The 19,019-nt window shown below is 43.3% G+C and overlaps 1 protein-coding gene across 9 annotated transcripts in view; it reads left to right on the top strand.

Moving 5' to 3' along the window:
* Nucleotides 1-144: 144 nt before the first annotated feature.
* The window catches only part of fmnl3 (formin-like 3), a 33,043-nt gene continuing 14,168 nt past the window's right edge, over nt 145-19,019 (top strand). For 7 of the 9 annotated variants that reach the window (XR_013812017.1, XR_013812018.1, XR_013812019.1 and 4 more), the window contains exons 1-6: nt 145-637; nt 14,338-14,421; nt 14,823-14,903; nt 15,018-15,094; nt 18,092-18,175; nt 18,740-18,886. Coding sequence is in view for 4 of the 9 variants with exons in the window: in XM_079740922.1 (XP_079597048.1) it covers nt 524-637; nt 14,338-14,421; nt 14,823-14,903; nt 15,018-15,094; nt 18,092-18,175; nt 18,740-18,886 (587 nt within the window). In the remaining 5 variants the exon portion in view is untranslated. The remainder of the gene's footprint in view (nt 638-14,337; nt 14,422-14,822; nt 14,904-15,017; nt 15,095-18,091; nt 18,176-18,739; nt 18,887-19,019) is intronic. The other 2 variants (XR_013812016.1, XM_079740923.1) reach the window with 1 other exon arrangement.

Raw genomic sequence — 19,019 nt, 5'->3', positions numbered from 1 at the left:
ATAGAGATTAACCAATGAGGAAATTTATTTCTAAGATAGGGGTGGGGCAAGTAGATTGCCCTCCCTCTGATTGGAGGACCAGCGCGCAGCCTAATCGGCATCACGCAGCAATAATGAATGGAAACGCACTGTAGCCAAGGAAGTTTCGCTGCGTTCAAGTCACTGTTAAGGTTTAGACCGTGAGCCTATACTTATAAAAAAAAAAAAAGCGAATTTCTGTGTGAAGAATGGACTGGCCAGGCAAAACCGAGACTATTCTTTGGAATCGTAAACAATTATATTGCGAGTGTTACTTTTTTTGATAGTGCGTTTCGGGGGGACATATTGGACAGTCTATGATAGGCTACTGTAGCCTGATGTGATTGTGTTACATTTATATGAAAGTAATGCGCTGTCAGCTTTTTTCCTTGTTTTCCACACATGGAGGTAATGCGTTGTTGAACAATATTATTTCCTTTGGAATACCTTGAAAGAGTTGTAGGATTTTTTTTCAACCAGTTGGAGGAACTCGACCAGTTGAGAAATGGGGAATATTGAGAGTGTGGATGGGCACTCGGATATGAAGCCTCACATCATGCCCCTGAAGGTCCCCATGCCCGACTCCACAGAGTTGGAGGAGAAGTTTGCTATTGTTTTGGTAAGTTATCCATGTGTTTGCCCAATGTGATTATCTTTCATATTTGGTCAAAAAAAATGTAAGAAGACTTACAGGACGCAAATTGTAAACCAAATATTTGTTAATTATTTGGTTTTCTTTAGGGAATGTATTAGGAATATGTTATTACCTCTATGTAGATGTTAAGATGATTGATAGTTATGATTATGAGCCACTTTGCTACTTATAACGAGACCCCATGATGAAGCCTTTCTCTTCCTATATCACATTTTCTGGCCATCTGTTCAAGTCAGCAAATACGATAGTCACAGTTTAAATGGGCTGAGGTATGCTGTCCCATCCCCAAGCTCCGAGCCTGGTGAGCCCCCTCCCTGCGGTTCTTTTGTCTCCCCTTAAGTCAGGCGTTTGGCTCAATTACCCCCAAGTATAAAACAAACCCGAATGGGGAGATTTGATCAGGCCCATCTAAATGCGAGCAGCCAAGACTATAGGAATCCGTTTTCGTTTAACTTGCAGCACGTACAGATCAGAAAACAAAATGTTCTGAATTCCCCCAAACTCCCACCACGGAGAGCTGCAGAGAGATCACCACCCACTACATGCTCTTCATATTCAGGGTTTAAGTCGGAGCTCGGGTTGTAGTCAACGTCCCCTCACCTTCACGTTGATCCCCCCTAAAAAAGCACGTATTAGTAGCCTTATGTTTGAATCTTTATCTTTATTTATGGTAAACACTATTTAAGGAGCGTAGGCTATTATCAACTTCACCTTAGATAAATACTATACATATATATATCGTTTCAACAGTCGCCAATATTTGTAAAAAAAAAAATACGCTGACGTCCCTTTTAACTAAGGCCACGTAAACCACACCCAGATTGAGTGTGTAGCTTCTTAAGGCCATAACTACACATAACAATGTCTTCTTCATTGTGAGAATGAAATATTACAGTCCTTGACCCTGTGCTTTTTCAAACTCATTTGCTTCAGCAACTGTTGAACATTTTCCATCAGTTGACTCATTATAAAACCCTTTTCCAAACTTGTGTAATGTGTGTCAGCTGTATTCACAATCACAGTAAACGTGACTTTTATATGTATGCTTACTTGACACGACTATTGCCTTTCCCCTCATCTTTTCCACATGGAGCATTATTGCATGAGTGGCTGTTCCTTTTCATAAAGTAGAACGTTTTTCCATATGCCTACTTCTTTGACCTGAAAGGCACAATTATTTTTAGCTGCAACTTTTTTCCACACAGAAAAACCAGATATCCTTTATTATCAAGAGAGGGATCGCGTCTCTGCTGAAGGGAGCACAGAACTCAACTCCTAAACTGTTATTATAAAAAAACTGCATGCAACTTCAGTAAACTCTTTCAGAGTGTTTGGTTTTGTTGTTCCATCCCCCCACAAGATCACGTGAGTCCAGTCTTGGTTCTGTTCCCGGCCAGTAGCTACAGTTGTTCTTTGCTCTGTGGGATGAACGAGATGCTTGTATATTTAAGGGCTCTTATCAGACAATGGTTCAGCACCGCTCCCGAAGTCTCTTGTTGTCAAGATAACCGCGGATCAAAGCCAACATGGACCCTGGAATACTGGAAGAGACCCTAAACTTTTCCTCCACTAACAATGACACACATATGCCACCAGTATTGATACATGATACATGATACAGATAGTGTTTATACTAATCAGTGCAAATGACTCCCTTTTTTATAGTGTTGGTCACATTTATTTGTACAATGATTGCACGGATTCTGTCGAGCTAAACCGTCTCTCGGTCTGTCCAATTTCAACGTATGTATCTACTGACCCAAATAGTTCTGTGTGTCTGTATCCCTGCACTACTGTTCCGCCTCCATCTTTCCTGGACAAACACACGGCTCACAGACGTTGGAATGACGGTAGCCCGGTGTGATGTCATGGGAGCAGCGTGGTAATATCCCCCTTGATAACGACTTTACCAGGAGCTGGGGCGATGGGGAATGTAGGCGGGATCACACCCCTGGGTCAGATCAGACTGCTTCCATGTGGTTTGCAAATAAAGCACAGTGGTTGCGTCTAACCAAACTCACGTGCGGGAGACGTCTCATCCCATTGTCTCCTGTGTCTAGCATCCTCCTAGGGAAGGGCCCTGGCTCAGCCTTTACTGGAAGCTGCTTCCTAGAATACCCACATGTACTCTCTCCCAAATGATTCAACCGAGGAAATTACACTGTGGCCCTTGGCCTGGCTTGGCCAGATTCCCCTTCGGGTAGGATGTGTTGTGATGTTTGTTCCTGGAGACGGGCACTGGGGCATTACCACTCCGTGAGTGAACATACTAGTGGCCACATAGACCCCCTCGCAGAGTAAAGAATACATAGACATTGTTATTCAGCATGGCCATCACATTATGGCATCAGCATTGCTTGTCTCCAGTTAGCCTGCTTGATTCGCTTCTCTTTGTCCCGTAGAGGTCACCTGCACATCTCTGGTCCGAGGGGTTTGCCTGATCCTAAAGGAAATGGATTACTGAGTTTGCCCAGTCTCAGTCAGAGAGAGAGTCGCATTTCTCTCTCCCTCCCAGAAGTCTACGTTACTGTAGATCTCGGCTTAATAGCTAGATTGTCACCATATGGTCGTGTCTTCATGGAGGCGTTCTGAGACGTGGTGCAGTTTTCCAAGGTGTAGCGTTGGAGCTCTTTCAAAGTGGCCCAGCACCACTGGATTCCTGTGGTCGCGTCTCAGCTACGGCCGCAGGAGAACTCAAAAGAGGGAACGTTTGCTTTGAACTGGTTGCTTGCCGTGATGCTTGGTTGTAATGACTTTACCAATGTTATTAAAACGGCCAATGCATATTTCTATGGGCTTGTTTAGAGAAGAACATCTGGTTATTTTCCATGCTTGATTGCTTTGGAAACCATCCTAACCAATTGGCCCAAAGCTTTCCTTTTCCTTCAACACTGATTTTGGTGTCGTTATCTGATTCATATGTATGCTAATACCCAATACTACACACTAACACAACTCAGTTCAGTGGTCGTTGTATTTGAAGAAACAAAATCAACTATTGATCAATCATAACAATGAGACATTTTAAGTTTATTTGTGTTAAAGACAGAATATTTCATTAATAATCCAGCACTATCTTGAATGTCCCCATGCTGAAGAGACGTCGTGGCTGTGAAGCGGGGGTGGGGAGGGAGGGGAAGGCCTTTGTTTGTTTGTTTGTTTTGCCTACTCCAGTTTGGTAGTTGAGTGTACATCTGTCTTGGCTGTCGCCGAGCCTCAGGAAGAGAGGATTAGCGAGGGACTTTAGGGCACACTGCTAACTTGGTTTTAAAGCTATAGCTGAACAGACGGTGGTCTGGCTCCACCGTCCACCTGGCCTTCTCGGCCCTCAGGCAACAATTCCCCATTCTAGAAAGGCTTTATGGGGGACTTTTAGTGCTTCTCCTCTGGCTGGGGTTTTTGTGAGGAGAGGAAAGGGCAAGTGAAAGAGCATGGCTAATTGGGGAAATCCAGCGTTGTTCAGCATAGTTCAGGATAGTTCGGTGTGTTGTTCCTTCAGTGTGCGGTTCCTTCAGTGTAGTTCAGTGTGTGGTTCCTTCAGTGTGGGGTTCCTTCAGTGTAGTTCAGTGTGTGGTTCCTTCAGTGTGTGGTTCCTTCAGTGTATTTCAGTGTGTGGTTCCTTCAGTGTGTTGTTCCTTCAGTGTAGTTCAGTGTGTGGTTCCTTCAGTGTGTTGTTCCTTCGGTGTAGTTCAGTGTTTGGTTCCTTCAGTGTAGTTCAGTGTGTGGTTCATTCAGTGTAGTTCAGTGTGTGGTTCCTTAAGTGTAGTTCAGTGTGTGGTTCCTTCAGTGTGTTGTTCCTTCGTCCAAACTAACTAAGGGTAGTTGAGCGTGGTGAATGCGCGGTTCCTTCACCTGCCAGCCGTGTGGTTCAATCTGTTACCACGGTCTACTGATCTCTCCAGTAGTCAGGACTAGAATTACGAGAAATAAAATGCTGTTCAGTGCTGTTTTAAGTAGTTTCCAGTCTGAATGTAAACAAAAGTACATTATATGTGTGGTATTATCAGTTTATTCATCCACATGAGAGGATGAGTACATCAAGAAATGCCCCAAATGGTTTCTCTTTTGTTTCATTGCTTCATGTACACATAGTGTGTGTCTAAGTGTGTGTGTGTGTGTTTGTGTATGTGTGTGTACGTGTGTGTGGGTGGGTGTGTATGTCTGTGTTTGTTTTTGTTTCAGTTCTTGCAAACATGTGTGTGTGTAAGTGTGTGAGGTTTGGTGTGTGCATGTACGTGTGTGTGTGTGTGTGTGTTTCAGTGCTTGTGTGTGTGTCTGGTTGTGTTCATTCATGCACTGCAGTGGGGTAGTTTGCAGACAGATGCGCCCTGGCTCTCGGTTGGAGACTTAGTTTCCTCTTCAGTACGAGGGTTCAGCGGTTATCCTGTCTCAGTGGAACAGCCTTGTTCCCTCATGCAGGTTGTGTTTCTGTTGCTGCAGCTCTCATGGTTTGTGTTTTTGTTGACATGGATGCTACAAAATAACTGGTGTTGAAAGGACTTAATATGAGGAGCCAGTGGTTTATGGCCTAACACTTAAAAAACATGTTGCCCAACAAATAGTTTTACCCTATTTGTCTTGACGTAACAATCCGTTAAATATTTTTTAACGGATTGTTGAGCACTACTATTTACATCCATTCTGGCACCCATTGAACTACTTACCAACCCTGGAAGGAGGGATCCCCCTGTGTTCCTTCTCAAGATGTCCTTCTTGTTCATTTTGTTTCATTTTGCCCTTTGGTCGCTAGGATTAGGGTGTTTCATACATATATGTCCTTTCAAGCATTTTGAGTCTGCAACGATTATTAAGGGCTATACAAATATAATTTACTGGACTGGATTTGTCAATCTGACTGTATGTCATGTGTTGCTCACATACCAATTGTTACTTCTGCTTTCTGTGTCTTCTGACAGTGACAGCTCCTGATACTTTCGGTAGGCTATTCCTGAAAAATCTTGCGGAAGGGGGCAGCGATAAATTGTTTTGACAAATGTGCTTATTGTAAGTCGCTTTGGATAAAAGCCAATACCCTAAATCTAATTGTAAATGATAATGTAGTAAAGCCGTATTCTATGGGGTTCTCATTTAGTCTCTGACCATTAAAGAAACATCATTTTTTTTTAATTGAAAGCTTTGAGCTTTATTTACAGAAATAGGCTTTTCTTATTGGTCAACCTTTTGTCGGACTGGCCATGAAGTCAAAAGGCCGGCCTGAATTATGGAGGCGTTCATGTACCTGCATTCCTGACATTCCCGGGGTATATTGTCTGTTAGCTAGAGTTCCCCATAAGCTCTGCATGGACGGACACAGGGGGAGAAACAGGATGCTCCTGTAGTAGTAAAGGCATTCCTCTGATTCACGGCCACTTTTACAGTTTGTTTATAAGTAATGAATTCATTCAACAGACCCACGCTGAAGTTCCTGCTCGCAAAGGAAAGTTGCCTAACCTCGAAATGAGTAGCACAACAAAATACAATTTTTTTGCAAATTAACATTTTATATTTTTTATGCAAAACTAAAAACATCCAAAGTCAGACAGTATTGTGAAAGTGAAACTTTGGAGTACAGATTTTGCTTTCCAGACGTGTGAGGGGAAACCTTGAGCTGGTAGCATGTGGCTGTTTGTCTCTTCCCTCAGCCTCAACCTGTCTGTCTTCAAAGAGGCCTGTGATGGTGATTGTCTTTCTCTTAAACCAAGCGTGAATCTCGCTATCCCTGTTGCTAATCACACCCATGGCTTTGGGTCAACAGATGAGCAACAAATGGATTTGGGCTTGAGATTATATGGTGGTGAAATTAACATCTTCAAATGCGTGATTCTTTTGGAAATATAGAATAGTTTAACAATAACTATTGTCATTGTTTGAAAACATTTTGGAGGCATTATCTTAACAAAATGTAAATGTAAACTTTAAGAGTGAGTTTTTTTAGTCTTTTAATCTTTTAAGTCTTTATTAAGCATGAACTGTAAAGTATACAGTATATCCCACATATAAATACTATTGAGGGGCTTATTTCCAAAGTCCTTATAACTACCTGGTCGCAGTGGAAATACCTCCGCAGTCCAGGGGGGGTTCCTTGGAGCCCGGTGTTGAAGGTTCAACAGGCTGATGAAAGTGTTGGGTATGATGTTGATAGTGGGGTTGCAGGGCATTCTGGGTAATATTGGCTGAGGGCTTCACACCACAGCTGTAAAGTGTGTTACTGGTAACTGCCGCATCAAGACAGTTTCATGGGGATTACATGATTATGTTGTGAGATTAGTCATGGTATTTTAGTCCCTGTCTGGATCTTGGTCTGATCAGTTTAAGTGCCTATTGTTATTTATAGCTGTTAAGATCAACATCAAATCAACTGATTTCATAAATGAAATCGAAATGCTAAATGTTTATGACCTTCAGATTTGTCTGTATTGTCAGACATGACAAGTTTCAGACTGGAATCCACACAGCAGGACTGTGGTGAGGCCTCTGGCAGTGAACAGCCAGATAGTGAAACCCGCTCACCATCTGGCTGTTATGTTAATAACATTAATGTGGCAACTATAGAACATGTTTATTTTGTTGACTATGTGAATAAGAACCAACGCCGCCACCACCCCCACCACCCCTACCACCACCACTACCACCACCAACACCACCAGAGTGTGGACCTGGGGCAGCAGTCCTATCCACCCCCTCTTCCCTTTCCTTCTCTCTGTAGTCTCACCTTCCTTTCTTCTCCCTGTGCTCTATCTTCTCCATGTCTCTGGCTGGAGGTGGCAGGGCCTCCCCAGTCCCCCCAGCGTCTTTGTGAAGGACTCTTTGTTGTGATTGCCTAGTTCAAGTTACCTTGTAAAGAAAAATCACTGGGAGCGATCAGATGTCCAGAGAAAAGGGGGCCGATGGTTTCTCACACAGCTCTGCTGCTCCCCGTTCAACAGGTCTTACATACTCGGAACTGGAAAAACACCCAAAAGCCCCTTGTTGTACACAACAACCAACACGTTTTGTGTACGCAGACATGGACAGACAGAACATATATTGCTACACACGCAGGCACACACAATCACACATCTATATCCACAGAACAAAACAGACATTACTCATAGGCCTGTTTTTATTTCCTGAACTGCTAAGGAAGTGTAGGCAGTCTCATGACGCCAGCAGTGACAACAGCCGAGGTTCCGGTCCTGTCTCCTCTCATTGTGTTCGACTCTGCCACGGAAGGGCACACAGCTGAACAATAGCACCGGCTGCCTCATGGACTTTGGTTGAGAGTCAGTAAATGTATCAGAAGATGCCATCAGGCATGGAGTAAACACAGCCTCTGGTGGGAGCACATAGGCAGTCCATAATATAACTGAATATGACTGCTTTATTTTAGGCCTATATATATATATCATATTTAAAAAATTACCAATGCAACAACAATTCCATGATCTGGACCTGGCATTTCTTACCAAGAAATGGTTGTCCATAGCAACAAGGCAACAGTTACTGACTGTGGAACCCGGACAGGATCTTTGCATTCTTCTGAAACTGAACTCTTTCCACCCCAGCCTGACAGCACCCGTCATTAAACCCGTCACACAGCTCCCTCCTGCACTTTGCTGACCACGTGTTTGTCTTCATACGGCCAGACTGGGACGGAAAAGAAGATTGAACGTTAGAAGAATGAGCTGTAGTTAAATCTAGCTCCTGTCTATTTTCTTTGCCGTGTGTATTGAGCAGTGATTGTGTTTCGTCGGGATTGTGACGTGTGTGAAGTTGTGACAAAAATGTTTATAGGACCTAGCACCTGGAGTCTGGGCTTCTTTGGGGCCTGAAGTCCGGCAGGCGGTCTGAGAACGTTAAGTCAGTAAATAAAATGAATGTCAACTACATCACCAATGAGGAACCTCCACTAGCCAGTGTTCATTACAAAAGATCCAATTGAGAAACCTCCACAAGTGGGTTTTCATTACAAAAGTCCCTAATGAGGAGCCTCTGCAAGTGGGTCCTCATTGTGCAGGAAAGACGTCATTCTGACAGTAATGATCACTCATTGACCTCGTTTGCCACCAGATTTGTGTTTAGCAACGGCTCTAATTCACTTTGTATTGGGTGCGATGGATTGTGGAAATTCTAATCGCTGGGGCCCACCAATCGGCGGCCTCCTGTTTGACAACGCGTGGCTCCACCTCTAGTTGCTGCTTGTAGGAGTTTAACACGTTGTCGAGGCAGTGCTTTAAAAACCACTATCTTGTTTCAACCGTCATGCATATAGCCCAAGTACGCTATTTCTTGTATAACTCTCTATGGAACGGCAAATTCCTGTATTTGATTTTTCAATTATTTCCATTGTGTCAAAGATAAAACAACAATATAAAATCCTTACATTTGAGTATTTAATGATAAACTTACTATGATTTCCAAATGGCTCTAGAAGATCTATTAATTCCTCATTTCCATGAGGCCTATAAGTGCATGGCCTGGCCCGACCAGACACGATTATTAGCCAGCTACCTCTGTAGTTACTGCTTGTTGGAGTTGACCACATTGTCGACGGAAGTGCTTAAAGTCACCTGGTGGAACCGCACCATGCCCTCATTGCTGCTTGGATTGTTTACTCATCGTCCAATATTGCCAGTCTAATCTACAGCACAATTAACACGTCTGTTCAAACCTCACCATCCCCCACTGAAAGTTGTAATTTAATTATTCTAAACCACATCTCTGGTTTACATTTTTTATGCACATAATTTCCTTTAGGTATACCCAGGTGCTTGAAGCGAGTGCGTAGGCTCCCAGCCCATCATTTATACGCAGCGTCAGTAACTGATGTCAACGCACTCCTTGCGTTGTTGTTAGACGTCATTGACAGAACCTCCTCAAGAATGTGTACGACTGCCTTGATCAAGGTCCCTCATTGGCCCCAACCAGAAAATGCACATTAACGTGTACATTTTCGTTGCATTAACATGTCCAAATTCTATGTGACATACAAATTTAGGTCGTGCTAACGCAACATTTTATTTAGACCTTATATGCCATAACTTCGCCCCACATCGACATGCCACAAGCCTCACCCGCACGGGCCCCTTCCCACAAAGCCCCACGCGATTTCACGATACTTGCTTCGAAGTCTTCATAATTTCGACCCTGACTCAGTGCGCCGCATGATGCCCCCAGCCAATAGATTCTGCAGTACAGATTACAAATACATGATGTATAAACCTGCGGCTGATTCTGTGCGGGTTTTAAACTTGTCCTGTTAAGAGAACACAACACCCGACCTAGCATTATTAACAGACTAGCCTCGAGTGAACGCACCAAGCTGAGAAAAACACTGCGTAAAAGACAATGTTCATACAACTAAGATGGCGTGATCATAAATAATGGCCAGGTTCAACCTCAGTTAGGCGTCGTTGTGACCCTTTTGGCTTCCATTGGAGATGAGTTGCTGTCTGGATCACTGTGTCTGGGTCGCCAAATGCTCCGTCCATGTGCTCAGCGTACACCTGGTGGTCCTTCTCCGGTCTAAAGCTTAAAGGAGATGGCCTCGGTGAACATATGAGCGGGAAGACATGCGAGGAAGAGCCTTCTGTTTAATCACTTAGCATTCAGACAGCACTGGGCCTCTGGTTCTATGATAATCTAGCAAGACAGAAAATAGGTATGTAGCGGGAAAACAAGGGTAGCTTAAAATATCTGAATGCACACAGAGAACCAAACTGAAATAAACCACTCTCACGACCCAGGGTAGAAGTAGACACACAGAGAGTTCCCAGAACATACCCTGCTCCTTTCCTGGCTTTATTTGTATCAAATCCAGTGGAAGCTTGGAAGATAGCTGGGTAGAGTTATTTTCTGTGGTGGTATGTTTTGTGGGCTATGTGCCATGTATAATGTCGCCATGGGTGTTACAGTGTGGGAGTGTTGATGGCATGGGTGGAAACAGGCCGTCATTCTAGGAGAGAATGAGTAACACTTCCAGAGATGGGTGTTGGCCTATAGATAATTTATTGCCACAGCTGATTCTGTCTATAAGGCCTGTGTGTTTATTGTATTTTTGTGTCATCAATAGAATTGTTTTCCCATATAAAGTATTACTCCCATACTCAGTTTTTTAATCAAAGAAATGTATTTGTACTTCAAATATCATTTTCTGTGATTTTTTCTAAAAACTCCAGAGGACAGACCCCACAACCTGACACCGCAATCTTCCACAAGTTGCTCCGTCTTGAAGAACACGCTTCTTCCTCCTTCAGGGCCCTGAGTGGCCCTCTGTTTTAAGAGTTTAAGAGTCTCCAGAGTTGACCGTCACACCCCTTACCCTCATCCCTCCTCCAACAATATGCTTCTCTGTTATCAGTGATCAAATACTTCTTTAAACGACATGGTCGTACTCACTGTTCTACTCAAAATTCAGTGCTTGATAAAAAAAAGGCAAAAATATTGTGCTATTATGTTTATTGTATCTGCACGTTTTAGCTCTGTGTGGCTCATGGTGGTGACCTAATAATTCTGAAGATAAGGGACACTGGTAGTGAATGGAACCAGTTGGGCAGGTTCAGCTGTTTAACGGGATGGTGTTTGTTTGTGTGTGTGTGTGTGTGTGTGTGTGTGTGTGTGTGTGTGTGTGTGTGTGTGTGTGTGTGTGTGTGTGTGAATGTGTGTGTGTGTGTGTGTGTGTGTGTGTGTGTGTGTGTGTGTGTTTGTGTGTGTAAATGCATCATGGGATTGGCTCTGTGATCAAACTAAATCAAACCCATTGTTAAACAATTCTGGTGTTACCAAGGCCCAACCCAAAGAATAAATAAATATACAGATGGGCAGTGAGTATATTATAATGTAGGGCCAACACACCATCTGTTACCATTGTTAACCACATATTCCAAAAGGCTGTTTTTTTCTCTTTTCTTTGCCAACAAAGTAGGTTCAACATTGTATATTCAACAAAGAAGGTGAAATGTGAGATATTACCTAAGATGACAGAAATCCAGAAACAGGAAACTCATTCACAGGAGCAAGTATACTTGAGTAAAGAAAGGCCTTTCTTTCTTTATTTCTGAATTGTATTTAGTATTGGAAACATGCTGTGCCCTCACTGAGGGCTCCCTAGTCACACCTTGTTAGAGGAGCCTGAGGCTGAGGCTTCAATGATCACATCAGGGCCCATCAGGACGATAGCAAACATGGCCCTGCTGTGTGGTTCCATGCTGCCTCTTGTCATGATGTGTAAACATAGCTTCAAGGCTCATCTTGTATGTGCATCATTGGAATGAAGGATGGCACTCGTTGAATGGTTCATTTACAAAGTAGCTTTAAATGAGATTTGAGTGAATTGTTCTAGTTGTTCTTATTTTACGTGTTAGGCCCATCCGCCTCACATTTTATCATCCCAAACCAGAAAAAGGATGCCTTTGTCAGTGTTGTGGTTGTGCTCGACCTATAATTAAATTATTTGAAAAGTCTTTCTCCTTTCCTGTTTGCCTCAAGCTTTGTCTTACTATTCAAAGACCAGAAAACCTAGACAACCGGCTCACACAGCAGATGTGCGTTGGATATTACCTTTCATAAATAACCACTTGGATTGACCGATAGCATGTGCCACATGACTTGCAGTTGTTCACAAAAAAGAATCCACTTAGTAGAATTGGGTTGAGTTCCTAGAGCTCCATGAATAAGTCTGAGGTCGTGTCATGAATGATCAGAGATTACGGACCCGTCTCTTGTCTCTCATCGTTCACCGTTCAATGACTCAGGACCTTCCCCTTTCTTACCGTATAGGATTTTGTTTATTTATATCAGAATCTTTGCTTGTGGATGTTTCTGATGGACAAAAAATGTACTTCATTGAAATGTACAACTGCTTAATTCTAAATGTAATGTAAACAGTATTGTTACAGTGTTTCAAAAAAGGACAATACACATTATTAGCTTCGGGTGGTTTTGTGTTGGATAGTTTTGGGATAGAACAACAGCAGTTCAGCCCCCCCGAGGACCCCGGAGCTGAGGCCAGACCAGTGGGAGGAGAGGGTGGTCCCCGGGTCAAGAGAAAGAGAATTTAGGGCAAATTTGTAACCATTATAAAGAGGGTGCATTCCTTCTGTAATTCTGGACATCTGGAATGCGTGTCGTCTCCTTCCTTTGTCGGGGAGACGATCGGGCCGACGAGCAGGATCACTTTCCCATGACTTCTCAGAGTTATCGGCATCGCTCACTTGACTTCATGTAGACCTGATGATGCCTTTTATTCATTTGAATGTAATGTGTGTGTGTGTGTGTGTGTGTGTGTGTGTGTGTGTGTGTGTGTGTGTGTGTGTGTGTGGATGGCACAGATAAAGAAAAAGAAAGCTTTGCGATGAATGTTAGTAGGAGAAGTAACACAATACTGTCTTATGTAATTGTTGCCAGACAGACCAATGAGTCATGGGCAGCGACAGTGCTACTGGATAGAGAGATTACGCCATGGCCCTCCAGGCCACGATGTGATGGTCGTAGTGGGAACTGGGAATGATGTCCAAAGACATTCTCACATTGTGGGTTTTGGTGAATTTGCATGAAACTAGTAACTATTGTTTCCATTTCACATATCGTTCCCAGTGTGCTTGCCAGTGTGTTTCAGTCAAATCTGCTGAATATCTGTTTTGTAAATATTTTTTTTAAGATGTTTCATAACCTTGAGAATTTGTCAATGTTGACTTTAAAGGTAAGGGAAGAAACAAAGTAAAATGGATGATGGCTGCATGTCTTAGAGAAGCACTAAACTGTTAGCACAGCTCCAGTGTGCCTTGTTTTGCTTTGACTTTGGGGGAAGCTATTTCATGAAAATTACCAAGAACCTAGTTATATTATACACTGCTTCTAAGTATGTATTGCAACAGGAACTAGGCACTGACTCAGTTGTTCCATACGTCAATCCCAATCCACCATCACTGTGAAATCCCCATGAAAACACCACAGCTCGGTGTAAAGATGTGTTTTAGGACTAGTTTGCCGTGTTATATGGTCGGCTGAGTTATTGCCCAGGTCAAGGGTAAAAGGGACAGGCAGTTTGTGGCCAGACTCGGAGGGGGGACTGTTAATCAGCGTGCAAAGGCGGGACCCCAGAGCAAACCATCCTTCATGTCTCTGAGGAAAAGAAAATGGCTGAGGTGTCCAGATTCAAAAGATGAGCTGCCTTGCATCACCTCCCTTCATCAGTTCATAGCCTCTCGACTTCTGGTTTATAACCGTTCCAGAGGGTAATTAGTCAAAGCTTGTGCTGTATAGTTTTATCTTTTTAATGACTTCAAAGGCGTAAAATCATTTAGTGGGCTGTCCCCAAACGAAAATTACAACATTTATGGTGTATTTCAGTAAAGCAGCAGCCTTTGGGCTGTTGAAGCCTTAAGTGTTCTGATGGATTTCCAATTGATTGTTTGAGCCTTTCTCTCTGATAATACCTTTGTTGCTAGAAGCTCTGCATTTCCTGAATGTTCCAGAAGCACAAGCGGGAAGATGTAGATGATCACAAGCAACAGGATGTTTGACATCAACACAGGAATTGAGGTCATAACACGACTGCTGAATGTTTGGGGCAAATTTTAGGCCTGGAAAAACACACTATCTGTGTCTTTGATCGCACAGAATTAAAGATAGAGATAACGATACAGAAAATAAGTCTAATCATTTCTTCATATCTTGTTTTCCAGAATTCCATGAATCTACCTCCAGACAAAGCAAGACTTCTAAGACAGTATGACAACGAGAAGAAGTGGGACCTTATATGTGACCAGGTACATCCATCCATTGTTATCGAGTCATCGAGTTGAGTTGTTGTTATCGAGTTGTTGAAACTATCTGTCATCGATGCTTTATTTCTGAAATCCCCCATGAAATGTGAGATGTATGTTGTTCCTCCTGCTTGTATTGTCTGTGTCGAAGACCTCCATTGGTGTCCGAAGACTAAATGAAAGCAAGTCAGCAGTCCTGGTTTTGGTCAGCAGAACCAATCACTTCAATGTGCCAGTTCTTCAGTTGTTTTCCCTTAAACGTCTTTGCCTAGCCTTTCCTGGCGCCTAACAAATACATTTTTGGAAAAAGACTTAAGTTGTGATCTTTATCATCGATCCAGGGATTCAATGCCCAAGTTATGCTACAAAGTCTATTTTTAACCTTCAATGTTTTTCACCTTCAGGAGAGATTTCAAGTAAAGAACCCGCCACACACATACATCCAGAAGCTACGCAGCTACCTAGATCCTGGAGTCACCCGAAAGGTGAACCTTGTCACTGGAAATAAAAAAGTTCTTATTAATTTATTCCTTTCTTAATCTCCCAATGTCATACTCTTGGGGTTTTTTTTTAACTTTGTTCTGCTTTGACTGTTACAGAAGTTCCGAAGGCGGGTCCAAGAATCCACTAAAGTCTTGCGGGAGTTGGAGATCTCTCTGCGGACCAACCACATCGGGTAACTCATCCCCTTTCTCTTCTCTGGGTCGCTGGCAACACGGCTTTCAAACCTCATTGGTTCCAGTTTTCCTAGCTCAAAGAAGGGCCTATTCTCTGTTCCTTCTACTGTGGGGAGCCCAGAGCACTGCTTTCTTTCTGTTTTTTTTTTTAACAAGTACCGAGACCTCTGCCATTGTTTTAGCTTGCCAAGCTCCGAAGCTGCACAGCTCCACTTCATAGAGCTGGTCGTCATAATGCCCAGATGGAAGCCATTGTGCAGCCTCCTCCTCTCCCCCATAGAGCCAGGCAGGAAGCTTTGTTGTGGATGCCAGAAGGACAGGAAGCTCACCAGCAATGAACCCCCCGAACGAGCCACACGCAAAGTCCACACGGGGACACCTTTATGGAGACACACACAATCGGTTGATAAACACACATTAACTTTTTATAACTATTTTATGCACACAAAGATGACTCTTTGTTATCAATGTGTGTAATCCTGGCCATTAATGTTAAAAGATACAAATACAGGAATGCCTTTTGTGACCATGTGCCAAATGACTAACCAAAACATACAAAAGAGCATAGCTGTTGTTGTGTGCCAAGAGAAACACATAGTCCATTTAGACCTTCTTATTATACATCCACGATTCAGCCCCATCACAGAGTCTCTAAACATGTCTTATTAAAGACTTAGAGGGAAATAATTTAAGGGGTATTTTTGGAGGGAAACATTTGTTTGGGTTTAGTGTAACAGAGGCTTGTTTATTGTGTGTGTGTGTGTGTGTGTGTGTGTGTGTGTGTGTGTGTGTGTGTGTGTGTGTGTGTGTGCGTGTGTGTGTGTGTGTGTGTGTGTTTATATGTGTGTGTTCATCCTCAGATTGCCAAGAAAATCATAAGAAAAAGCGACTACTTGGACAGGAAGAGAGGGAGGGGAAAATGAATGCGAGAGAGAGGGAGAAAAGGGAGGGAGTTTTGTGAGGGTGAGAGACAGGGAGGAAGAGGAGGGTCTACGAGACAGGATATTGATGAACAAGAGCATCGCATCATCCAACCCCCCTCCCCCTTTCCCTTAACCCATCAACCAATCAGGTGCTCACCTCTCTCTCCTCTGACCTCCCCCTTCCTTCTGTTGGTTTAGCTTTCCTTCCTGACTCACCAGCCACACACACACACACACATGCACACGCAAACGCACACAAACACACACTTACACACACAGTTTGAAATGGGGAGAGAGAGGTGCCGTTTGGGGTCTGCGTGGGAGGCAGACTAAATACAAGGTTCAACCTGAGCCCATATGCCGTCCACATTTTTGCCCCTCGACATGGGAATTCCTTTGTTTGGACTGGTCCACCCTCAAGAAAACTAGAGCTTTAGAGGAAGGAAATAAGAAGCCCTGTATACTTTTCATCACATTCTTGTCAAGTCTTTTTTTTCTTTTTACGTTGGGGGGTAGCCAGCTGCTTTAGGTATAAGGTCACTCTTTTTTACAGAAGCTACAGAGCATTTCATTTGACTTTCTCTGCAATTGTTATTTAAGTTCTGGTAAATCCCTTCGACTGTATTCACCAATATTGGAGAACATTGGTATCACAGCAAATAAAGATCTGATGATGGGAGTGTTGATGTGTAAACATCAGCACTCCATTGCCCTGTCTTCCTCAACCCTGAAGATGGTAAATGGACTGCATTTATACAGCGCCTTTCTAACCAGTGGCCAATTAAAGCGCTTTACAATACTTCTTAACATTTGTCCATTAATGCACATATTCACACACCGACGGCGGAGTCAGCCACGCAGGGCGACAGCCAGCTCGTCAGGAACAGTCAGGGTGAGGTGTCTTGCTCAGGGACACCTTGACACTCAGCTAGGAGGAGCCGGGGACTAGCAACCTTCCGATTACCAGCCAACTAATGTGGTTTTTGGCGGCCTGTTTTAATTTCATTTTTAGTCCTAGTCTTTGTGTTAAGCTGTCATTTTAGTTTTTATTTTTAGTCTAGTTTTAGTTTTTCAAATAAAATTGAATTTTTGTCTCTTTTTAGTAATGCAATTCTATTTAACTCACTCAATATAGTAAAAGTACATAGTAGTATTGACAAAACCAACATTTTATTTTTGCCAAACCCATTTTACAATTCAAAGAAGGTCATCTTATTATTATATTATTGTTACCTTATAGACTCAAGAATACATCCATTCCAGACACGGATGACGCTCTGATTTGAATTTACAACGTATTTATTTTACCAACCAAACATGTTAGAGGTACACACAAGTTTAAATAAAATAAATAAAATAGCATCACATTACAATGCCAGAAAAAAAATGTATGCGTTCAAGTTTAACATAAAGAGAAACAAGGTGCTTGAAAAAAGTGCAAATAAAATTTGCGTGTCTGTGACTTGTATTTCTTGTAAACTGAAGTCAGATTTTTCACCATAAAAACTATTAACAGATATAACAACACTACAAATCATTTGGAGATGTACTGGGATGGGAAGCACTAGCTGCATACAGTGGAATTTGTTGACAGAAAACAAACAACAGTAACAAACAGACAGTACTGAATTATGCCAGCTACTGAACAAAAAACAGCAACTACATAAACTGTAACCTCCTGGATGTGTTTAAGACTTGTTGTCAAACAACAAAAAAAAAAGTCCAGTATGCATAGCTCTATGGCTGTTAACATTGTGCGTTGGTCTGAACTTACCTGAATATAATATAATCGTTAATAATATTGTTGAGGTTATGAAAGGTTGCTTATCAAAATGGGTTGTGTGTGTGTGTGTGTGTGTGTGTGTGTGTGTGTGTGTGTGTGTGTGTGTGTGTGTGTGTGTGTCTGTCTGTTCAGGCCAGCCATTAACTTCTACTTAGGCTTGTTTACTTTGAGGAAAGCGCTTCTTTCCAAAATGGTCCTAGCACAGAAATGGTCCAAAATGGTCTGAGCCACATGCCGCCCCAGATCCCCTCAGCAGGTCCATTATGCTCTGCTTGTGTCCTCGGTCTCAGGTGGGTCAGAGAGTTCCTCAACGATGAGAACCGAGGTCTTGACATCTTGGTGGAGTACCTCTCCTTTGCCCAGTGTGCTGTCATGTGAGTACACACACACTTACACACACCCACCCACACAGACACACACACACACTCATTCTCTTGACCTGCTACACAGGTTCAAGGGCCAAACTTTTCCGTACTGACTCGACATAGTGAAGTGAGGCGGACTGTTGCAACAACATATTATTCCTGAACCAAGTCCCTATGTGCAAGACGGTTATTAGCTTGTGCAATTTATGCAAAGCTTTCTCCGTGTGTGTTGTGGGTTGAGGGTTGCCTTGCTACAGACCTAACTATAGCTTGTTTTGCTAATGTACCCCAGGCTAACCTAAACAGCGTGCGGACCGCCGTACTGTGTTTTGCCAGGCTTTACGGGGGCTCTCTCAGAGGTTCCGGTCGTAAGCCTCGCCTCTTAACCCCTGCGTTGCTAACCTGACCCACCAAATCCTTCTCTTCCCCATGTGTTTGGACTCTGCTGCTTCGGTTGGCCGGTCCGTCTGTCTGTCTGTCTGTCTATCGGTCTGTCTGTCTGTATGCCTGTCTGCCTGTCCGTCTGTCCGCCTGTCTGTCTATTTGTGTGTTTGCTTTATCCGTGGCCCCCAGGTTGAATTTTGAGGGTCTGGAGGTGGGGGAGGACGGGCCCCTGGAGATGAGTAAGTCCTGGAGCAGGTCCATCGAGGATCTGCACCAGACTGGCAGCCAGCCCTTCTGCAACACCCTGGTGCGCTCGGCCCGCCAGTCCGTCCTGCGGTACGTAGCGCTTAGCCTCCCCTCCCGCTACGCCATTACTGCTTAGCGCTTTTAACGCCTCCCACCACCGTGTGTCAGCTGGACTTGACGCCCGTGTGCTCGTTCGTCAGGAGACTAATGGAAAATGATGGCT

The sequence above is a fragment of the Pollachius pollachius genome, assembly GCF_949987615.1.
Source record: "Pollachius pollachius genome assembly, chromosome: 8".
NCBI classification, from domain to species: Eukaryota; Metazoa; Chordata; class Actinopteri; order Gadiformes; family Gadidae; genus Pollachius; species Pollachius pollachius.
This window is presented reverse-complemented; position numbering and strand designations above follow the sequence as displayed.